The sequence below is a fragment of the Myotis brandtii genome, unplaced genomic scaffold, assembly GCF_000412655.1.
Source record: "Myotis brandtii unplaced genomic scaffold, ASM41265v1 scaffold410, whole genome shotgun sequence".
In the NCBI taxonomy this organism is placed as follows: Eukaryota; Metazoa; Chordata; class Mammalia; order Chiroptera; family Vespertilionidae; genus Myotis; species Myotis brandtii.
Window position 1 is genome coordinate 1,631,741 of NW_005365764.1, and position 23,111 is coordinate 1,654,851.

The following is a 23,111-nucleotide window of genomic DNA, read 5'->3' on the forward strand; positions in this document are numbered from 1 at the left end:
CACGAAACTGTCTGCGTCCGGAAATCCCGGCAGCACCATCTCTTCCTCGGCCTTGCCCGCGCTCGACTGGGATGGGGCCTTGGGCTCCGCAGGACTGGGAGGCGCCATGTTTAATGCCTGCACGGCTCTTCTCGCGAGAGTGACTCGGCCGACGCGACCTGGCGCACCGCGCATGTGCAAAGGGGCCGGTGTTAGGAGCGTGTGAGTTAGGGCTGTCATCCCTGCCGTGCTCTCTCCACGAAGTGAACTTTACATTTTTCTTTATCCTCATATTTTATCATCCCAACAACCCAGTGATTGAGCGTGAGACCCGTAGGACCCAATTATCCTCATATTTATTATTTTATCCTCACCCGAGAATTTTTCCATTGCTCTCTAGAGAGAGTGAAAGGGTGGGTGGGAGGGGGAGAGAGAGAAACATCGATGTGAGACAGACACATCGATTGGTTGCCTCCCACATGTGCCCATATTGGGTCCCGGGATGGAACCTGCAACCCAGGGATGGGCCCTTGACCAGGGATCCAACCCTCAGTGGACACAACCACTGAGCAAGCCAGCCAGGGCGATCCTTATATTTAAAGCCAGCTCCTCCCAAGCGCTGGTTTGTGCCCCCTTCGGCACTGGATCTTGGCTCCTGCAGGTATGCCCTCTCTGCATCAGCTGCTTCCTGGCTACTGGTTCATTTTAACAGCCTACTCCTCTGCTGGCATCTCTCCCAACAAAAGAGGCAAAACAAAAAACAACACTCTGCCCCACACCTCCTTCCAGTCACCATCTCATTTCTCCTGCTCCTGTAGGCAAAGCACTGGACAGGGCATCTATCTATATGCTACCCCCAATGCCTCCAACTCCTCCAGTCACATGTTCCTCCCCATCTATCCTGCGGGAGCCACTGGCCTAGGCACCGTGGGAACCCAGAGCATTTGCCCAGTGTCTGAAGAGCTCTTGTTATGAGGGAGGCACTATTAGGAGCTCAGAAGATGGATTTGGGAAGCTCTGTGGTGTATCTGCTTTCCAGGGCCAGGGCTGGGACACACTTAATACAATTCATTTGGCCCAGTGAGTGTTCATTAAATGTTAGCTGTAACCATTATTCAGAATATCCTATTAACAGGATACTTGTTTTTCACTGTCCTCCCCTGCCCTTCCCCCCAGTTGTGTACCCTGGCAGGACAAAGGCCTAGTCTAGTTCAATTTAACAATCTTTTTGAGCACTTATTTCATATGGTTCAATCTAACGCCATGTGTCAAGCTGCACTGCATGCTTTGCATGGGTTATTTCATCCTCAAAACAATCTTATGAGGTAGATCTTACTATCTGCACTTTCAGAGGAAACAAGACTCAGATTCTACCTCTGTTTTAAAACCTCACGTGGTTCCCTGTTGTCCGCAGCATCAACTCCTGACTGTTGAACTGTGAGGCAGGCCAGTCTTGCCCCACTGTACTTTCTAGCCTCCCTTTAGTTCCTATTAGTCTTTTTATTCCCCACTGACCACGGAAGCAGTTGTGCTGAACTATGAGGTTCAACTGCGTGAAACTGCCATTTTATGTATCAACATGGCTGCATACCTGCAATCCAATATAACTCAAGTTAATATTTGCCATTTCTGGCCCTAGCCAGTTTTCTCAGTGGCTAGAGCGTCGGCCCGTGGACTGAAGGGTCCCGGGTTCGATTCTAGTCAAAGGCCGTACCTCCGTTACAGTCTCAATCCCCAGTCCTAGTTAGGGTGCGGGAGGCAACCAATTGATGTGTCTCTCACATTGATGTTTCTCTCTTTCTCTCCCCCTCATCTTCCACTTTCTTTAAAAATCAATGGGAAAATATCCTCTGGTGAGGATTAACAACAACAAAAAATTGCCATTTCCGCACCTATTTTCTGCTGAGAATGTCCCCACTTGCTTCATCTGACAGTTCGTGCTCATCCTTTAAGACCTTTGGCCAATGCCCCCCTTTCCATGACTTTCATGGCTCACCGCCCAGTGGAATCAGTGAATTCAGAGCCCACGTGTGGCTCACACCCTCTACGTGGCTCCTTACCACTTAGCATGGTGGTTATCGGTCCACTCCGGCCTGGTGAACAGCCTGAGGAAACGGACCAGGTCACATAGATCTAGTGTCTTTCATAGTTCCTAATACTAACTGCTTAATGAATGTTGAAGGAATAATTGCTTCCTTTATGAATAATTATGAATAAAAAGCCATTCATACAAAAAACAAAGGAAAAAGCAATAACAACAACAAAAACAAAAGGGGAAAAAGCAAAATAAAAAAAGGAAAAAGTTATTCATACACATTTTTAAAACTCTGATGTCATTTATTGGCACAAAAATTATTCTGATACAACATGGAGTCTAGACATGGTACACTTTATACTTTGTGCACTTAATGTTTCTTTTGCTCATCATTCCCAACATGTAGGAGGTGAGGCCTTCCCTCTGTGCTCAGCACCTCCATGACACCGCTTGTTTTCCAAACCCCTGCTCTAAACACAGAGCATTCAGACCTCACTAGACACATCCCAGAACCGTGTGGGCCACTCCTCTTTCTGCACGGTGTCCCCTCTGTGCTTGTGCTCAGCCGAGGCCGCCAGCTCTGAAGAAACCCCCGTCCTAGTGGTCTGGGTCTTGGACTGAAGTGGTACATCGCAGCATCACAGGTGAGGCAGAAGACAGACCTTTCCCACCCATTTTGGCCCATCTTGCAAATGCTGTTGCTGGACCAGTGAGGTAATGGGATGGGTGAGTGAGGAAGTGGGCTCCTCCCGCTTCCTTACAGTCCAGAATCCTAGGACGTGTCCTCCATGATCCAAGGTTTGTGGACTGCGCTGAGTTTGCTGTGTGCCTGTTGACAGGAAAGACTAGGCCATTCTGCTATCAGCAAACGCTTAGGATGAGTTGTGAGTTAAGTCAAAACCCGTAATTCTTAAGTTATGATCTTCTGTTCCCCAAAATCAATGGCTTGATTTCTGTAGTATCACCGTCCTGGGAACCAAATCAAGCCCGTGTTTCAATAATATATTCTTCAACAGCAGCTAGGAAGTTGGTTAAACCAACTTTTAATATACAGTAGTTTTTTTCATTTACATTTTGAAATATTTAACAAAGCTGAACTTTCTGACCACTGTTTCAGCTTAGTGGAAGCATATACCAAAGTACAAAAGGCTCAAGAGAAATGCTGTGGGTACGTCTGGGCCTCCAGTTACCAGAAAGGACACCTAAGAAGACAGAAAGAAAAGGAATATTTTAATAATTTGGGCTCTTCAAAGCTTTACACAGCTAATCGAAAAAGGAAAGACCAAGGTCTGACAACCCCGGGGACACTGCCTGAGATCTCCCACCGCTAATTGTGCAGGACGCACTCATCTTTTGCAGCCAATGCTGAGCCTGCCCCGCTCCCAGGACACTTCCCTGTAGCCCTCTCTCAGCTCTCCCATCCAGCGTGCCTCAGGCAATTAATCAAAGCAGACCGGAGTGGTCCCTGACGTTACAATCCCAGGTCATTAATGTGTCTTTTCATCTTCTCTGTCACTGCTCTGGTTTCTCTTTTCTTTGCCCTTCCTATATCTCAGAATTTACAGCAAAAATCCAAAAAGATCCTTCCACCCCGTGAAAATAAGGAGGCCTCACTCTTCTCAACCAGGTTAAATGTACTTTTAACTTATTTTGGTGTTTGCCTTCCAAATATATATCCTTTTTTAAAAATTTTCTTCTTTTTAGAGCAATGAGCACACAAAGTAGAGTACAACTTTTAAAGAGCATGAAACTATGATTACACTTCCTGGGTCTCCCCCAAATCCTATTTGTGACTGGACACAGGGAGGGTCCTGACTGCTTATGGACGCAGGTACTTGGAGACGCCTGCTCACCAGCCAATGTAGCACTGGCAGAGGTTTTCGTGGGATGTGGCTTGTTTGATGAGCAGCTCCACTTGTGTTGGGACATCCAAAGTGTCATCATGAGAGAAGTCCCGACCTAGGACAAGGGAAACGGGAACATTTAGTCTGTACCTGGTTTCAACTCCTGTTTGGCTTAACTCTCTGTGCAGCCCAATCAGTTTATCCTCATACAGGTGCACAAAGGCTATACGAGAGTTGGATTTTAAATCCACCTCCACGTGACTTGAGCCTTTCCTCCCACAGGGCAGTTGCTTCCATTATAAATTCATAACCTCGAACCTCAAACAGGCACATGACACTGCCTGACCAGCTCGTGCTGCTTCTTTGGCAACATGCCTTTCCGTTTCATGAGGATTATTTCAAGTCCTCTATTCTCCCCACATGTCCAAACCTCTCCTCTGGCTTCTCACCCTCATCTCCTGAATTACTGAACTGTGACACAGGTTTTGATCCCTGATGTGTTAGGCAGTGTTCAAGGTGCTGCATTTGTTCGATATGCGCTTCCTCTTCTTTGCTCCCATGACCCTGGAGAGCTGTCCCTCCTCCCATTCAAGGGCAAGTTCACCTGTGCTTTGGAGCCTTACAGTATCAATTACCCATCCTTTCACTTGTGCCCTCAAACTCTCCCTCTCAAATGCCCTTTTCTGTTTTGTAAACATGTTCCTCTTTTCTATTAAAGAAAAAAAAAACACAAAAACAAACCCTCTCATGCAACTCCTCCTCCTCTAGATATGGCCTCTTATCCCTGCACAGCCTAACTTCTCAAGAGTTTTGAACTTGTCTGCTTTCTTTGCTTCTATCACTTCATGTTCCCTTCAATTGCTTCAGTATGTCTGCCAGGTTCATCCCAGCTCTCAGAAGGTCACCAATGACTTGGAGCCACCTTTGAGCCCTCCGCATCATCAATCCTTTTGATTTCACCTCCTAACAATGATCTCTTGAATTCATCTCCACTGCCACCACCCTAGTCTAATCAACTGTCTAGCTGGGATGGCTAGGGCAGCTGCTCCCTCCCCTCTAATCTGTTCTCCATACACAGCCATTCCCTCCCCTCCCCTCCCCTCCCCCTTCCTATCCCCTCCATCCCTCCCTCCCTCCTTTCTTCCCTTCCTTCCCTCCCTCCCTCCTTCTCCCTCTCCCTCTCCCTCTGGGCCTCTTTTCTTGCCACACTGCCTCCCACCAGAACAATCTACCCCTAATTAACTCCTCTCAGAGTTTACCTCCTGGCCTGGTTTGCTCAGGTACTTAGATTACATTCCTCTGTCAATGGCAGCAGAGCCCAAGTCCCTTTCTTCCACTTAACACAGTGAGAGTTCCCCTTTAGACCCCGAGCCCTGCAGAGGCAGGGACTCTGTCCGTTTTACCCACTCTGTTTCTTCAGCACCAAGCTCTTGTAGGTACTCCATAAATAATATACCTTGACTACCACTCTACGTGCCAGGCCCTAATGTTAATCACTTGGTACCCCATGTCTCATTGGAGCCTCACTGACTTCTGAGAGGCATTCTCGCCATCTTCAGACCAAGAGACACATGGGAAGCGGTGGAGCTGGGTCTTTGGCTTCCCTGACTCCCACCTCATGTCACACTGTCTGGTCAATGTGACATGTCTCCTTTACAAAAGCACGCATTTCTCTCCTTCCAGAGTCTCCACTCCATTACAGTTATCAAAGTTCATATTGGCAATGATCAGGGTGGTCAGATTTGCTCTAATACCAGTCACGATAAAAAACTTTCCTGAATTTGGCTGACTTTGAACCCAACATAACTTTACTTTCTTCTGTTAAACTGAGATTAACCACATTACTTGAAGTAAACTTATTAGAAAGAATCAGAGAGGGTTCTTAATTGATGGTTTCAGAGACACTCCAGTTAACAGCATAGTTTAGGCACCAACACCACTAGAAAATGGGAGTGACCACTATTCAAGGAGAGAAAGTCACTCAGATTTTATGTCCTTGTAAGTAAACATGTCCACATACTCACCAGTGAGCTTATCTCGAACTCTGTTAATAATCTCAATAGCTTTCTTATTTAGGGCCTCTGGTTTGACCAGACCATCTCCAACTGGAATACACAAAAGTAGAAATAACAGTAAGAATTGGATCATCACAACAGGTTCAATAAATGCCCCTGCTTTTCTCAAACGTTCACTTGTGTGTTAAGTAATTCTTCCTCTGTGTCTACCTTTGTCCTCAGAGCATAATGAGAAATTCATGGAACCTTTTCTGCTCAAAGGCGGTTTTGTTGCTTCATCTCATTGACCCTCTTGTGGTCAAACACAGCTGCTATTTTCTTAATGAGCTAGTTACTGGCACAAGTCCTCAGAGGTTGGACTTACTGAAAGAATGGATAGATTCTGGCACTGTGGTCCCCGTTTTCTTATGGGCTGGTTCCCCAAGTTCCACACCATTCAAAATTTCTAGGAGGAAAACAATCAATTAGCAGAAAATGTAAAAAGCCATTGTTCTGAGGTATTAGCTCTAATTCTTCATACACTATATTCCCTCTGATACTGGCCCTACATACCTCTAAGGGGGAAAGGAAGCATTATGTTACTCTTTATGTATTTAAAAGCTTTTAAATCTACAAAGCATGACTTTTCAGGCAAATATTGTAGCGTTAATGAAGTGTTCTGACATAGAGAATAGGAGTACGAGTCAAAGACCTGGTGACTTATTTGGTTCGACAGAAACTGGCAATAATAGAAAGAAAACCAGTTTTCAATGGGTCACACATATGACTGAGGATTTTTAAAAATCCTCAATATGTTAAGAGAGAAGTGAGAGAGAGAAACATTGACGTGAGAGAGATACATTGGTTGCCTTTCGTATGGGCCCTGACTGGGAATTGAACCTGCAACCTTTTGGTGTACAGGATGATGCTCCAATCAACTAAGCCACCTGGCCAGGGCTGAAGTATTATTCTTTGGAGGAACTTATACATCAATTCTGGGGAGAAAAAGTCCTCAGGCTTTAGGGTCACCCTCCACTGACTATGGCTTTCAGGAAGAAAGAGTCTAGAGTCAGAATTATGAAGTTATTTACACAATGCCCTTGTCCACTACACACCTTCAAAATGAACTGATACTGGCCTACATACCTCTAAGGGGGAAAGGAAGCATTATGTTACTCTTTATGTATTTAAAAGCTTTTAAATCTACAAAGCATGACTTTTCAGGCAAATATTGTAGCGTTAATGAAGTGTTCTGACATAGAGAATAGGAGTACGAGTCAAAGACCTGGTGACTTATTTGGTTCGACAGAAACTGGCAATAATAGAAAGAAAACCAGTTTTCAATGGGTCACACATATGACTGAGGATTTTTAAAAATCCTCAATATGTTAAGAGAGAAGTGAGAGAGAGAAACATTGACGTGAGAGAGATACATTGGTTGCCTTTCGTATGGGCCCTGACTGGGAATTGAACCTGCAACCTTTTGGTGTACAGGATGATGCTCCAATCAACTAAGCCACCTGGCCAGGGCTGAAGTATTATTCTTTGGAGGAACTTATACATCAATTCTGGGGAGAAAAAGTCCTCAGGCTTTAGGGTCACCCTCCACTGACTATGGCTTTCAGGAAGAAAGAGTCTAGAGTCAGAATTATGAAGTTATTTACACAATGCCCTTGTCCACTACACACCTTCAAAATGAACCCAGTGATGATAATACTTTTTTAATGAGCCTCTGGAACTTTTAAGGCACAAAAAAACAACCGGGCCTATTCCCATCTGCTGGCATCAGAGCTGGCCGTCCTAATTCCCCGCTGCGTGCCCCAGGCAGCATGGGGAAGTCATCCAATGATGTAGTGAAGAGGTGGGCCCTGAGAGTTCAACAATAAGTCTCACATACTTTGGATGAGACCAGTCACTTACACAAGGTACCCCAGATCCCGTGGCTGATTTAGGTATTTAAGGATGCTATCATGTGTCTAGGGTAGAGTCCACACATGTGCAGAGATGTAACCCAGAATTCAAATTTCCTGCCCAGAACACCATTTTCCCTTCTACCCATCCAGATTCCATCTGTCCAGTAAATCTCAGCTTAAATTCCACCAACCCAAGAGCTCCCTTACCTACTGCAGCTCAGACTGATTACTCTGCTCGCTAAATCCAGTCCTTTATTCCAAACCAGATCACGGTGGTACTTGATTACACAGTGGGATGTACTGTTCTCTTATTATTTAATATATATTTTGGTCAATTCTATAATGTGATTCTGTGCTTTAGAGCAATCTCTATGTCACATTCTTTTTGCATCCTTAACATTATTTGGCGTAGCTAAGTAACTAGTTGCAAGTGTTCCATAAACGACTGAAGAGGATATTTACTTTTTTTACATCCCCAACAGTATTTCCCAAAATGTGAACCGTGTAGATGTTAGATTTTATGAGGAAAGAAGTGACAGGCTGGGGCTTGGGGACAAGAGGAAGGCTAAACGAGGTTAACAGCTTTACTGTAAGACCTCTGGAGAGTGTTCATACACAAACCCCTGTGGGGTTCTGGCCCTTGTGGGGCATTACCTTCCTGGGAGCCTATTCTGTGGACCACTCTCTTGGAAACAATGTTTTGCGTGGTTTTCTGGCGCCTCAGGCAGCAATGTGAGTACACTTCTGCTGCCTGCACCTTTCCACTTCTGAGCTATTAACAATGCTTTAGGATCAAGGTAGTATAGCTAATAACTATTCCAATCCACACACTGCTCAAGGGCATGCTAAATATTAACTAATATTCAGACACACCTTTAATTTTATTTCTATAGCTACATTAAGATTGGACAGTTGGATCAAAATTTCTGAGCTTTAGGTACCCACTCCATCCTGAGAGGCATTAAATAAAAAAACATATACCAGGTGCTTGCTGCTCAGTAGATATTTCTATACCACGTTATTGAAGTTAAATAAATGCCCATGAGGTGAGACTTTAGCAGTGATAGAATCTTCCTTCCCTTAAGGTGACTTCCTGCATATTCAGCATCTGTTCCTACTGTAAGTCATGCCTCCTAAGGCAGTAGCAGAGCTCACCCTGTTCTAGAAACACTCTGGATAGAAGGGGACAGAATGTGCGTCTCCCACGGGGGCACCCACCTACTGACTGGCCAGCAGAGTAGGAATCTGTCCTTGTCCGGGATCGCTTGTTGCCTTTGGTATTTGCTAGAGAAAGAAGTAAAGGGATGATTAAAGAGTGACTCAGACTTTGACTTGAAAGTAACTTGGTTGATGTGATATTTTCTTACAATCATAAAAGTATAGTATTTCCAAAAGCTATATCCTCTAAGACAGAACCAAAGGTGTATCGCTAAGGAGTCATGAGTGGATGTTAGCATGGATGTGCAATCTTGAGAGACGCTCTATCGTCAGGTTGGAGTTAGAGAACGTAAACCAGATCTCCTAAGGTAAAAGCATGACTTAATCGCAGTGATCAGACTCCTCTTGTTAGTGAACTCTTCTTGGTAACACGTTAAGCGCCCAGCCTGTTTTGTCTTCCGGATGGAAAGTATAGTGTCAGTCACCGGTGACTGACTGGGCGCTTAACGTGTTAATAAACTAAGGAGGTGGGAACAAAGGGCAGAGGGAGATATTGCTGACTCAAATCACAACTGTTTGCACTTCCCATCAAAATTCTAGCTTGTTACTCTATATGAAACCTAAACAAACAAAAAGCACTGAGGTACTTCATTTATACTGAAAAATATTTTAGATAATATTCAAATTGGTGACTGGAGTTTTATGTTCTGGTTAATAAAAATACTTGAAATTCATTTCCATCGAAGGAGGTGGGAACAAAGGGCAGAGGGAGATACTGCTGACTCAAATCACAACTGTTTGCATTTCCTATCAAAATTCCAGCTTGTTACTCTATATGAAGCCTAAACAAACAAAAAGCACTGAGGTACTTCATTTATACTGAAAAATATTTTAGATAATATTCAAATTGGTGACTGGAGTTTTATGTTCTGGTTAATAAAAATACTTGAAATTCATTTCCAAACACCAGAGTACTTTGTGAAATGTAATGGAATTGCTCAGTAATACAGCTCAGGCTCCAGGCTTGAAGGGCCACAGGCTGGTGAAAGGTACTGAGTCAAATACTCCTCATTTGGGAGGGTGCGGACTCCAGCTCCCAGGCACATGCTAATACTCACTGTCCATCAGCCTCCAGTTCAGCAAGGGGTCGTAGACAAAGGCTTCCAGCACAGCCATGACGCTGTCCTTGTGTTCCCGAAGCACTTCCATCACTGTGTGGCATGTGATTCTATAGTTGCCATCCAGACCAGTAACCTGCACAAGGGCCAGAGCCACTCACCACACAAGTCACTGATACTGGCCCCTTAAGGCCTCAGGACCAAAAGTCAGGCAGTCGAGAGAGACCACCACCCCCACTGAGGAAGCAGACACAGGCCAATACCCATGTATCAGGCTGGGAATGTCTTCAGAGCAAGGGATCAGTGAGGTCACAATTGTGATTCATATGAAACACTGTGATTCATGTGACATAAAGAATGGTAATACTTTCAAAGATTGATTATTTTTAAAACAATGGAAAATACCAGAAAAAGACTACAAAAATACTCGAGGCATTTTGGGGAACTGGTGAGCTCTAACAAGCAAGTCTGTTGTCAGGGTTGTAACTGTATTGCCCCTATTTCAAAGCAGCTTGTTACCAATATCTACTCACCTCCATAGCATTGGTCAACATTCTTGTCAGTCTAAATGGAATCTTCTCTGGGAATTTCTCTCTGGTCATAGCAACCTACAGGGTGATACAGGGAAAAACCCAGTCCAGTCGTTAGATTGTTTTCTTTAGCTAATGCCAGGTAAATAGGGGGGCTTTCCTTTCCTTTCTATTTCAATTAAGCACAGAAATGAAGTAACTTGAGTTTAGTGAGGAGACTTGAACAGGGATTTAAAAGACAACTAAGAAGAAAAAAAAGAGAGAGAGAGGGAAAGAAGAAACAAAAAGAAAAAGTGTGCATGATGCTCAGGCCTTGGACCAGCAGGCCGTGCGGAGGATGAGGGTCCTCCACTCAAAGAGGCTCAGTGAGTGAGTGGCCCTTACCCCAAGGGCAGTTTGAATCCAACTAAACCAAGTATTAAAGAGCGTGGATTTCATTTTTCAGACTGACTTCCTAGCACCTTGGCAGGAGAGGCAGGGGTGAGCTTGAGTTTGCCAAAATGGTCAGAGGAGGGTGAAAACTGGTCATCCGGGAAGGTGAGCTTTCTGTGCTGCTCTGGAACATGTGCTCACCTCAAAGCAGTCCCCAAAGTCAATGTGCAGGATCTTCCCACTCAGCCGGTCCAGCATCAGGTTGGATGGGTGTCTTTGAGAAACAGAATAGAGACCGGGAGGGTATCAAGAGAGCAACACTGATAAATAAATCAACAAGTATGTGATACTCTAGGCCACAGGTTGGCAAAGCACAGCTGTCAGGCCAAATCCCGGCCCCCACCTGTTTTTGTAAATAAAAGTTTCACTGAAACACTGTCATGCTCATTTGTTTAAGTATTGCTTCAGGATGCTTTTGTGCTACAGCAGCAGACATGAGCAATTGTGACAGAGATCGTATTATATGGCCAATAAAGCCAAAAATATTATCTGGCTCTTTAAGAAAAAGTTTGCCAACCCCTGCCCTAGGCCTGAAACAGGATTTATCTGCGTGAATCACAAGTTGCCCACGATACCATGATAATCTAGTCACAAGATAAATTGTTCCTGGCAGCGCTGGCATCTCAGAGTGACAGGCTCTGTCATTACTGCTCAGGACCTATCACAGGGCCCCGTCGCCCTGAGCCCTGAGCCCGTCCAGGCAGGACCACCTGAATTCTGTAAACAGGCATTCTGCTTTTTTAAAAAATAACACAAGTATTTATTATTTTTGTGTGATAAAATTATTATTACTCTCAAATAAGTATATGAGACATGATCCCAGGAGAAAAAATAGTGGACATAAGAGAAGTAGTTTTTAAAAAAAGTCTGTTGAGTCAATTTCTGAACATTCCTTAACCACTATTCCAGTCAGTACATTAAGATGAAATTTATTATGAAGAAATATTGGCAGGATCTACTTTGGTTGGTTTCAATTACAGAAATAGAATTATTTATCTTAACATAGTGGTGATTGATAAATGTTTATTGAATCAATCAAATCAACTGAATTTAATATGGTTTTTTAATACATGAAACCAACCTATGCAGAAAGTAGTACCCTTGAACTATGATTTTCCTTCCCTTTAGTTTGATGTGTTGCTCGCAGGCACGGATAATAAATAGGAGACTAAGGTTGATGCTGCAAAAAATGCCTAAAGTACAAAATACAAACATTTACCAATGGTCAGAAATCTCACTGGAAAACAAAATAAAACCATTCAAGAACACCACAATGGGGAAAGAAGACTTAAAGAAACAAATCAAACTCACTCACCTATCTCCCAGGCCCAAAATATACCCAACCATGGACATGACAGCTAAAGAGCGGGTATAATTGGTTCTTCGATCAAACCACACCTAGAACACAGGAGCACGAGTGAACCAGGCTCTGGAAACTTTAAATAGTTTCCACATAAGTGTACACAATCAATTATTTGCTTATATTCTATCATAAGCAGTTAGAATGTAGAATGGAATAAAGATCCCATTCACAATTACAAAAAATAATAAACCATGCTCGAAATAAACTAAAAAATGCACAGAACTCAGATGAATAAGTAAATTAAACTCAGCTTAGAAATGTAAAGACTTGAATAAATGAAAATATCTATTTAAGGATATCCATTTAAGATTGTCAAGATATCCTCCCAAATTATTAGATACGTTTAATGTAATTCCGATAAAAATTCAGTGGTACTTTTTTGGGGAACCTTGACAAAACGTTTCCAAAATGTATCTGGAAAATGGCCAATGAGAAGAGACTTGTATTAATAGTACGGTACTTGAGGAGAAACAGGTAGAAAGATCAATGAAAGAGAATAGAAGCTCTAGAAAGAAATCCAAAGGCATATAAGAATTTAGTGTATAACAAAAAAGGAGCCTGGCTGGCATGGTTCAGTGGTTGAGCATCTATCTATGAACCAGGAGGTCACGGTTCAATTCCTGGTCAGGGCACATGCCCGGGTTGTGGGCTCGATCCCCAGTGTGGGGCATGCAGGAGGCAGCCAATCAATGATTCTCTCTCATCATTGATGTTTCTATCCCCTCTCCCTCTTCCTTCCTCTCTGAAATTAATAAAAATATATTTAAACAAACAAACAAATAAAAAGAATCTTTTAAATAGGGGAAGGATGGGTTATATGGTAAATATTGTGGCTAGTCATCATAAGAAAATAAAATTTATATCCTAATGAGTTATATGGTAAATACTGTGGTATTGGCTAGTCATCATAAGAAAATAAAATTTATATCCTAATGCTAGATTCCAAATTGGGTTAAAGATTTAAATGCAAAAACAAATCTTATAATGATTACGATAGATGTAAAAAGATATAATCTTGAAGTGCAGAGGGCCTTTTTTTTCTTTTTTTTTAATTAGGGTTTTTCTAAATATAAAGCTAAAGGCACAAATTTTAAATAATTAAAAATCTGGTAATTTATAACTTTAAAAATGCCTGTATATAAAAAACAAAACAAAATTCAAAACCAAGGAACATACCATTAACAAAATTAAAACAGCAAATAAACAGGTAATTTATAACACACATGAAAAGGATTTAATCACCTTAATATATAAAGAACTCAAATACTATCATAAGTAACAGGAGAAACATTAAAGTACTAAATCTACATCTGCTAAAGTGCACGGCTTACCCATTTAATCTTTGTAATAAAAGATTGCACATAATCTCCAGCTAATCATGACAGAATGCGCCCACAGGAGCATGAACACGAGAAAGCCTCCTGACAAGAGTGGGTGCCAAAGTGCAGCGTGTGCGTGGAGCCGAGAGTGCCGTACCTCGGAGCTGGGGCTTTTCAGCCACAGCAGCTTGGCCAGGTCGTCCCCGGCTGTGTTATTGACGGCGTGCTCAAACACCTCGACCTTCTGCATCAGAGTTAGGTGATCGTAGTCCGGAGCCATCTGTATCAGGACACAACCATTCTGAGAAAGCAGCCCAAGACAAGCAGCTTAAACCCAGGAAGAAATAAGGCTGAGGTCGAGGCAGAGCTGGTTCCAATTTCACCACCACAGCCAAAAGGAGAAGTGAAATAAGAACGGTGCAAAAGAAAAAATGGGAGGGGCCACTCTCACCTAGGACCACAGGAGCTGCCAGAGCCTGAGGGTAAAACATCAGGCCTCACAGCAGCACAAGCCCACTGTTGAGAATAAGAGCACTGGAGGGGTCACGTTTCTGGGTAACAAACAATTCTTTCTCATCACCTACACAGCTCCTAACATTATTTCTCCACAGGCCAGGGCTGTATGCATTGGGTACTATAAGTCATACTGTGCAGTCTCACCTCGGATGGTGAAATCTTAAATTTTGGGCTTTAGGGTCCTTCTGTTTCTTAGAGAAGGTTGTCTTCTTTAGGACTGACTTCCTTAAACCTTTTTTAATGCCTAATTCCCTCAAATCGATTTTCAGTGATGGACATACAGAAGAGCACAGAAAAACAGCTTTGCATAGCCTTCCCCACCTGGTCAAGTTCGCTCCGAGACGTTATAGGGCTGGGTCTGGCAGCGCATCACATACCCGCAACATGATGCGATGCTCAATGTTGAGAAGGATCTTCTTTTTCTCCCTGTAGTCCCGGATGAGGGCATGCAGCGTGTCACAGTGGGGGACCCAGCCGATGAGGCCCGAGTTGGTTGATAAAGGAATGACTGCATATCTCTGGATGCTGGTGCCCACAGGAAAGCAGGATTATTGTACAGTAAACAGAGTACACCTTTGACCGCTCATGGCACATGCAAACTAGTTTCAATGAACCCTCTGCACAGGGCTGTTGTGAGGTGTGTGATGAGGGCATTGGCAAAGAATAAGGCATCACAAAAAGATGGTGCACTGACAGTACAGAAGCACAGCAGTCTCTCAACCAGCCTAACAAACTCAGTGCTTTGAGGGAAAGTTCAGTGATTATTTCTAAGCCTAAAATAACCTCTCACATGTTCCAACTTAGCTTAGAAATGTAAATATTCATATTCTTAATAGAAAGAGGGGTAAGAGTACTCAGGATAGGAAAGGTCTGGCTGGGCTGAAACCCCACCTCAACTACAACACATCAAATTTGCAGAATCTCCAGTCTAATGGCCACAAAGTGTTCCATTCTGGATCCTTCGGAGGTTGTTAAAGACATTTCACATGTGCATACTCTAAACATATGGAGGATTTTTCTTTCTGTTTGATACCTTGGCTATCGATGGCTTCCTGTCAGGTATATATTTGTCTTATTTTTATTCATATAAGTACGTGACTACATGAGAGAGATGTAGGAAAAAACTAGGAGACTTCTCAAATCATTGCCATTTCCATGCATCCGGAATACCTGAGGTTCTTCCGAAGAGATGTTGGGTCATTGGCCAGAAGGGTGTTAACCAGGCCGAAGAGCTGCATCACTCGCTCGTCCTGCCGCAGGTCTTCATGGCCCTTCAGGAGGAAAACAAACTCATGCCCGTTGCTGCCTGTAAGGAACGGTAGGAGCAGTTAGTGGAGATCAGAGGGTCTTAAACCTGTCAGGGGGTAGACCACCACTGTCTTCAAAAGATCCTGCATATAAAACTCCCTAGAATTGATAAAAAGAACACAGCCCTGCTTTTGATGCTCCCTCAATGTGATGTTCAAATTAAAAAGAGCCCGACGTGTGGCTCAGTGGTTGAGTATCGACCTATGAACAAGGAGGTCATGGTTCAATTCCCAGTCAGGGCACATGTCCAGGTTGCGGGCTCCATTTCCAGTAGAGGGCGTGCAGGAGGCAGCTGATCAATGATTCTCTCTCATCATTAATGTTCCTATTTCTCTCTTCCTCTCCCTTCCTCTCTGAAACCAATAAAAATATATTTAAAATAAATAAATAGCCCTAGCCAGTTTGGCTTAGTGGATAGTCAGCCTGTGGACTGAAAGGTCCCAGGTTTGATTCTGGTCAAGGGCACATACCTGGATTGCAGGGTCCCTGGCACTTGTCGGGGCGCATGCAGCAAGCAACTAATTGATGTCTCTCCTTCCCCTTTCCACTCTCTCTAAAATTCAATGGAAAAATATCCTCAGGTGAGGATTAACCAAAATTAATTAATTAATTAATTGAATTTTAAAAGCTCTGTCTTTGAGGACCAGGAATGATTCTTTTTATTGTATTTTAGAGAGGGAGGAAGGCAGAGAGGGAAACATCAATGTGAGAGATACATCGATTGGTTGCCTCCTGTATGAGCCCCAGCCGGGGATTAAAGCTGTGACCTTCTGGTGCATGGGATGATGCTCCAACCAACTAAGCCACACTAGCCAGGGCAGGACCAGGAATGATTCTGCATAGAAATGGTCTTCTGAATGTTTCCCTTCCCAACACACTCTGGCCTTCTCTGTCCTGCTCTGACCTGAGAAGCCTGGCCTTTCCAGACTGTATCACCTGGGCCCCCAGTTGGGCTTGGCCAATGAGGGCACTGGCAGGAGGTAAGAATGCAGGAAGAGAGAGAGAGGTCAGGGTATAGAATGCAGGAAGATAGAGAGAGGTCAGGGTATAGAATGCAGGAAGAGAGAGAGAGGGGTCAGGGTATAGAATGCAGGAAGAGAGAGAGAGAGGTCAGGGTATAGAATGCAGGAAGAGAGAGAGGTCAGGGTATTTGCCCAACACCCAGCCTGGCCACAGTTCTAGAAGCAGCTACGTCCCTCTACCTGAGCTATAGCTTCTGGTGGTAAAAGCCCTTTATGGGTCAGGGTATAGAATGCAGGAAGAGAGAGAGAGGGGTCAGGGTATAGAATGCAGGAAGAGAGAGAGAGAGGTCAGGGTATAGAATGCAGGAAGAGAGAGAGGTCAGGGTATTTGCCCAACACCCAGCCTGGCCACAGTTCTAGAAGCAGCTACGTCCCTCTACCTGAGCTATAGCTTCTGGTGGTAAAAGCCCTTTATGGGTCTGGAGAGTGGGGGGAATAGCTTCTCACTGTTGGTTCTCCTAACTCTGCTCACACCTCTGGAAACAGCTCCTTCATTAGGTCTCTTTAAATATTGCCGGGAACCTGACTGACACATGTTTTAGCATTAGAAGATACCCGTCTGTGGAGAGACAATCACTGTGGACAAGGAATTGGTGCTGATGAATAATCACTACATTTAGAAAACATGAGCATTAGTACTAAAGGCAAAAGACCGCAAAGTGCCACCAGAGTATTTAGGCCTCCCAAAACTCTCCCGACAGGTAGCAAACCTCTCTGTGAGAACTCATTCCCACTTGTTTGGATTTTACACAATCATTTCCCACAAAGACGGGCTGTGATGGTTAAAAAAAAAAAAAAGAATAGTCCAGAGCTCAGAGGTCTTCCTTCAATGTAGCCTGTCACATCCACGCACCCAGATGGCTCGGTGGGCCTCACCAGTTCCCCCACCGCTACCTCACAGTTCCTCCATGCTGCAAGCTCACAATGCCCCCCACTTGGTTTTGTGCAGGATCGTTATGCTTCACTTACAAAAGTGCAGCTCTATGAAGGACTAGGAGTCCCAAAGAGGATGGAATAAGGAGAAATCCACTTGTCCTCCATTCCCCTCACAGTAAACATGGGAGAGACGGAGCATGTGAAAGATTAGTGTGAACAGCAAGCAGTAATTTCCAAGCCGGGGTAGGGGTTCAGCCAGGGTGCGAGGGAGATGCACATAGTGGTACTTACCCATAAGTGTCAACTTCCGGGGCCTCTGCTTGGATGTGATGACTTGCAAAGATGGTGCTATGGACTGAATGCGAATGATTGGCTGGTTGGGGTCATATGTTCCTGGCACAGCCAATTCAAGGTCCCGGCACATCAGAAGTTTGGGGGAAACATATTGCAGCTCTAAGGATGTGAGCTGTGAATAATTACCACAGGGATTAGTTTTCTGCCTCCAGGGAGGAACTAACATGCAATTTAAGTATTTTTTTAATGAACTGCTAATAGCAATGACTTGTCCCAAATTTGCAAGTACAAGTAAAAGCAGATGCTTTGGGATTAGTGTTAGAACATTTGCAGGTAGTAAAACAGAAAGGACTATAATGACAGTTAATCCTGCTAGAACCTGAAGATCCTACCTGAGGCAGCTGCTTTGAGATTCGTCTGAACACATGGTAATAGAGGTCCCAGGCTTGGGTGAGGTCCTTGACATTCCCTGATTTCATGTACTTCCTGCACCACTCTTGGGCCTCCATTAAATCTCGACCATATGCCTGAGAGGAATGCAGGGGGAATTCACAAATGGTCCCGGGTGTTGATTTAAGCCGCAGGCTAAATCCCAGCAGACAGCAGCACCCCTCGGAGCACACTGGCTGGGAGGCAGCGGCACGGCTGGCTCAACAAGGGCCGCTCTGCAGCTCTCCAGACCTGGAGCTCCCAATTTCAGGATGGCTTGTTAGGTAAAGTAGGATCTCGTGACGGATCGTGTGGTTTTCCACTTAAAATTTTGGGGGGGTTTATAATTTAATGATAATTAAATTTCTGGTGTTTTTATATCCTGTGACCTCTGACACAGTACAGTTTATTCAAGTCAGTAGAGAGGCTAGAAGAAAGGGGTCTGACAAAGGCTCTGGGCCATGTCTGCCAGGCTTTGCCACCCCGTACCTGGTTAAAGGATGTCTCCTTCAGCGTCTGGGGTCCCCGTTCCATCATCGCGTGCAGGGGCTCCAGCACCTCAAACATGCCTTTCACGTTCCTCTCCCCAAAGTACAAACGAGAAGCTTCTTCCAGGCCTTCGTGCCACATCTCATGCCAGAGGATGGCCACTCGGATGAGTTCCTCACTCACCTGGATCCCAAAGGGGAGGAGAGAAGACCAAGGATAAAGGAAACTCAGAATGTCTTGGAGAAACAGAAGGTGCTCTTTCTGGCAGCCAGAGGGAGCATGCGGCACTGTCATGAGGAAGATAACAATAGCTCAAGCCTTCTGGCCTGGTGACCAGGGTCAGTGGAAGCCCGCACTGCTCCCGACTCACCATCATGGCCTGCTGCACCAGGGTGTTACTGTGCTCGCACATGTTCTTCAGAATCTTGTTGGCTGCATTGTGACGGGCTGTGGTGGTAGACTTAGAAGCCACAGTCAGGGGGTAGATGAGGGCCTGAAGCAAACAGAGAGGAATATGTGCAAACATGTGGAAAGGAGCCTGACACTAACTTTAAGGAGGATGACAAAAGAAACTGTATGATCCTGATGCTCGTTTGAGTACCAGGCGGGGCCATCGCTCTCTGAAAAAGGCTACTGGGATGCCAGCGGGGCAGACGCTTCTAGCAGGATGGGGGGCCGGCCCCATTTCCTCACTGTCTCTGGAGTAGCTTTAGGAAAGGCTGAGCACCAAGCAAAAGGCAGCTGTCAATGAGCAACTTGCCCAAGGTCTCCACATACCTGGGGGTGGTACCGACCAATGTCTGTGAGAAGCTGGTGAATGAGGCGGCCCACCAAGGGCCTGGGCGTATCAATTCTTGCAATGAGCTGAGGTATAACCTGTTATTAAAAAAAGACACAGTTATGCAGCATATGAGACATGGAAACAACTCTGATTATTCTGGGCAAGGACTAGCTCTTGTCACTTGTTTTGGTAGATTCTGTTGGGCACTGAAATGGTTCATTCCCTTCAGTTCTCTAAAAGAAACTAACGAAAATATGAAGTCTGGACCTTGGGACCGATCCCTACTTCCTCACCACTGTACTCCCTGCTACCTGCTACTCCCAACACTGCTTGGCTCTAAGAGGAGATGGAGGAGTGAGAGCTGACCCATGCTCACCTGTAACCACGTGTCTATCTGGATGGCTTTCACCCCTTCCACTAAGGCTTCATTTACATCTGGCCAGTGACCATAATCAAACCATAAGGTGAGGACTCTGGAAAAGAAAAATGACAAAGTCACAGGACATTGTTTCCTGGCTTCTGTGTTTCTCACCTTTAAGACTGAGAGGAGAAGAACTGGCAGGACCTCAAATCAGTGGCTCTCCAAGGTGTTTGCTCTCAGGACCACTGCGAGTGGGTGGGTGGTGGGGGCCGCAGTGTTCGACTAACACCACAGGATCATCCCAAGTGAATAATCATTGCATTCAGATAAGGTGGAGGGATCACCATGGTACAAACTCAGAAATCTAACAGATGGGCCCATGGGCAACACAGGGATAATCTTTGCACAGGTAGAAAGAGTCGCCTAGACACCAGTGGCAATTCAGAAACCTGACGCTTGGCCAGCTGGATATCCCAAAACAAAAGGAGGCCGCCCTTGTCACCTGCAGCCTCTGGACTGGCGGGTCCATGCCATTTATTTAGCCTCTCAGAGTTGGCTCTAAAGCTGGGGGAGTTCACCAATATTGCAACAAACAGGTGAGTTTCTTCTTCTCTATGGGACAAACCACAGGAAGACTCCTCAGGCCACTTCTCCTCCTTAATCTTTGCAGGTTTCACCCACAGGGGTGGGGCCTGCTCAGCTGTTACTCTTGGATGTACTGATCGGGGTGGGGAAGGGAAGGAGCACTTTATGTATAACTTCTGTGTTCTGCCATTCCCATGGCCTACCAGTTTCCCCTTCCCATCCCTGATACCTGAGAGTATCCTGGAGGTTGTTGCCTCGTGACAAGGAGATAGAACGGAAGAAGCCTTGGACGGCGGGGACAGTGTACATCAAGAGGGTTTTGGATAGATCCTGTAGAAACGTATGTGTTAGTGACACTCTTGTCTCAGCTTTCTCATCTGTAAAATGGGCAAAAGCATACTAACAGCACCCACCTCCAAGAGTGGCAGTGAGGAATAAATCAGGCAATGCATGAAAAGCCTTTAAATCGGTACCTGGCGCATAGCAGGTACTCAATAAATGGCAGTGGTGTCATAACTGTTATTACCTTGGGGTAATGGTGGCTTCCTGAACAGGGTGGCAGAGGAGGCGGGGCTGAATCTCTGAACAGTCCAGGGTACACTCTGAACTGACAGCCCAAAGACAGAGGAGGATCCCGCCGGGCTGTCCTCAGAGTGGACCGGCAGATGTGCACGGCCACCCACGCACACAGGTGCAGGGCCTTGGGAGGATGAGCTCATGCCCCGGAAGAACGACAAGGAACTCGTTCTTTGGCTCGGGGCTATGTCAGCTCCCCAAACACAAGGATGCACACAAAAGCTCCAATGATGCCACACAGCAAATAAGCAATGCTTTCTAGCTCCATCTGGCACTTTGGAGGAAAGCCTCAGATTCCTATAAGCCCAACCACGTGTCCACTCAGAGCGCCTGGTGCCTGAGTCGGTCCCCGGAGGAGGAAGGGCTGGGTACCTCAGCGACCTTCTCATCGGTACCTGGCCCATAGCAGGTACTCAATAGGCAGTGGTGTCATAACTGTTATTACCTTGGGGTAATGAATCGGTACCTGGCGCATAGCAGGTACTCAATAAATGGCAGTGGTGTCATAACTGTTATTACCTTGGGGTAATGGTGGCTTCCTGAACAGGGTGGCAGAGGAGGCGGGGCTGAATCTCTGAACAGTCCAGGGTACACTCTGAACTGACAGCCCAAAGACAGAGGAGGATCCCGCCGGGCTGTCCTCAGAGTGGACCGGCAGATGTGCACGGCCACCCACGCACACAGGTGCAGGGCCTTGGGAGGATGAGCTCATGCCCCGGAAGAACGACAAGGAACTCGTTCTTTGGCTCGGGGCTATGTCAGCTCCCCAAACACAAGGATGCACACAAAAGCTCCAATGATGCCACACGGCAAATAAGCAATGCTTTCTAGCTCCATCTGGCACTTTGGAGGAAAGCCTCAGATTCCTATAAGCCCAACCACGTGTCCACTCAGAGTGCCTGGTGCCTGAGTCGGTCCCCGGAGGAGGAAGGGCTGGGTACCTCAGCGACCTTCTTCTGCAGAGGAGAGGGTGTAGGGCTGTTCTCGCTGCTCTCAGCCTCGCTCTCGCTGTTGCTGCCCTCAGTGCTGGTGGCGGTGGTGGTGGCAGCTGCTGTGCTGGAGGCAGTGGTCGTGTTGGTGATGTTGGCCCCGCTGGCGTGACGCAGCTTCTTCTTCTCTTCGCGGGCTTGGTTCTGATGTTTGTAGTGGAGCACAGCTTCGAAGTTCATCACTGCCCACGCGTGCCAGGCCTGGGTGGGGCAGAGTGGGGACAGACAACGGGCTGTGACCAACAGCAGCGGAGCGGGGCTTGGGCATCAAGGGCTGAGAGCCTGAGGACAAAGCTGAGGAGGAGCGCTGTGACTGCCCTTCCTCATTGGTCAGTGAGGCCAAACTTCAACTCAGCTCGATGTGGCTCACTCATGTTGTGGCACCTACTGTATTTGACACTGTGGTGAGTGCTGTGGGGGAAGGGCATCTGAGAGGAGCAAGCCCTGGTCCTGTTCAGGGACCTTCTAATCTAGGAGGGGGCTCACTCAAACCTGAAGACAGGCAGAATGCGACAGGGGCCATTAGAGACGGACAATGGGAATGCCAGGGACAGGGCCTGGAAAGCTTCACAGAGGGATTTGGGGTAGGTCTTGGGCAGCCTCGATGGGCAAGGAGAGAACAACCGAGAGCAGCGGTCAGGATTTCCTGGCGGGGGATAAACAGGGACAAAGATGCAGGCGGGGCCAGCACAGGAAACAAAGAAACTGATGTGACTGAAGCTTAGGGTGTGTGCAGGACGGTGGTGATGGGAAGGCTAGCCAAGTGGGGGGTCAGATCACGGAGGGGCCGGCATATCAGGCCCAGGAGGTCCCGTTTCATTCTGTAGGAGATGGAGCTTTCCTTTGGCAACAGTGCATAAACCAGATGATTTCAGAGGGCACAGGTGCAGGGCAGTGATGGTGAAAGCCTTAACCAGGTCATGTGACACTGGGAAAATGAACACATTTAGAGCACCCGGACATTGTAGAGGATGAACTTTGCTCACCGTCTAGCCCTCACACCTGGCAGCTCAATGGCTGTTTGCGGGAAGGAACCTCGATGCTTACTGGATAAAGGAGGACTAATCACACCTGAGGTTTGGGCCGCAGTGATGCTATGGCACAGCACTGAGTGGTGCAGGAAGCCTGAGGCAGCGTTGGATTGGGCGCCTAGTAAGTCTGCAATTAGACTTTCTAAATAATCATGAAATTCCTTTGTGT

The 23,111-nt window shown here is 45.8% G+C and overlaps 2 protein-coding genes across 3 annotated transcripts in view; both read right to left on the reverse strand.

The window, feature by feature from the left end:
- The window catches only part of EXOSC10 (exosome component 10), a 20,066-nt gene extending 19,936 nt beyond the window's left edge, over nt 1–130 (reverse strand). The window contains exon 1 of one of the 2 annotated variants that reach the window (XM_014545484.1): nt 1–130. This exon is cut by the window's left edge and continues 1 nt beyond it. In XM_014545484.1, the coding sequence (XP_014400970.1) occupies nt 1–108 (108 nt within the window). In that variant the 5' untranslated portion in view covers nt 109–130. The other variant, XM_005873430.2, reaches the window with a different exon arrangement.
- Nucleotides 131–2,293: 2,163 nt separating this feature from the next.
- MTOR (mechanistic target of rapamycin (serine/threonine kinase)) overlaps nt 2,294–23,111 on the reverse strand; it is a 113,597-nt gene continuing 92,779 nt past the window's right edge. The window contains exons 39-58 of the mRNA XM_005873432.2: nt 21,864–22,112; nt 20,576–20,676; nt 19,777–19,873; nt 19,397–19,495; nt 18,990–19,112; nt 18,620–18,802; nt 18,094–18,228; nt 17,699–17,873; nt 15,372–15,507; nt 14,579–14,726; nt 13,843–13,965; nt 12,319–12,401; nt 11,145–11,217; nt 10,575–10,649; nt 10,042–10,177; nt 8,984–9,049; nt 6,238–6,318; nt 5,883–5,963; nt 3,868–3,973; nt 2,294–3,216 (exon numbers count right to left, since the gene is read on the reverse strand). Coding sequence (XP_005873494.1) covers nt 3,201–3,216; nt 3,868–3,973; nt 5,883–5,963; nt 6,238–6,318; nt 8,984–9,049; nt 10,042–10,177; nt 10,575–10,649; nt 11,145–11,217; nt 12,319–12,401; nt 13,843–13,965; nt 14,579–14,726; nt 15,372–15,507; nt 17,699–17,873; nt 18,094–18,228; nt 18,620–18,802; nt 18,990–19,112; nt 19,397–19,495; nt 19,777–19,873; nt 20,576–20,676; nt 21,864–22,112 — 2,286 coding nt within the window. The 3' untranslated portion in view covers nt 2,294–3,200. The remainder of the gene's footprint in view (nt 3,217–3,867; nt 3,974–5,882; nt 5,964–6,237; nt 6,319–8,983; nt 9,050–10,041; nt 10,178–10,574; nt 10,650–11,144; nt 11,218–12,318; nt 12,402–13,842; nt 13,966–14,578; nt 14,727–15,371; nt 15,508–17,698; nt 17,874–18,093; nt 18,229–18,619; nt 18,803–18,989; nt 19,113–19,396; nt 19,496–19,776; nt 19,874–20,575; nt 20,677–21,863; nt 22,113–23,111) is intronic.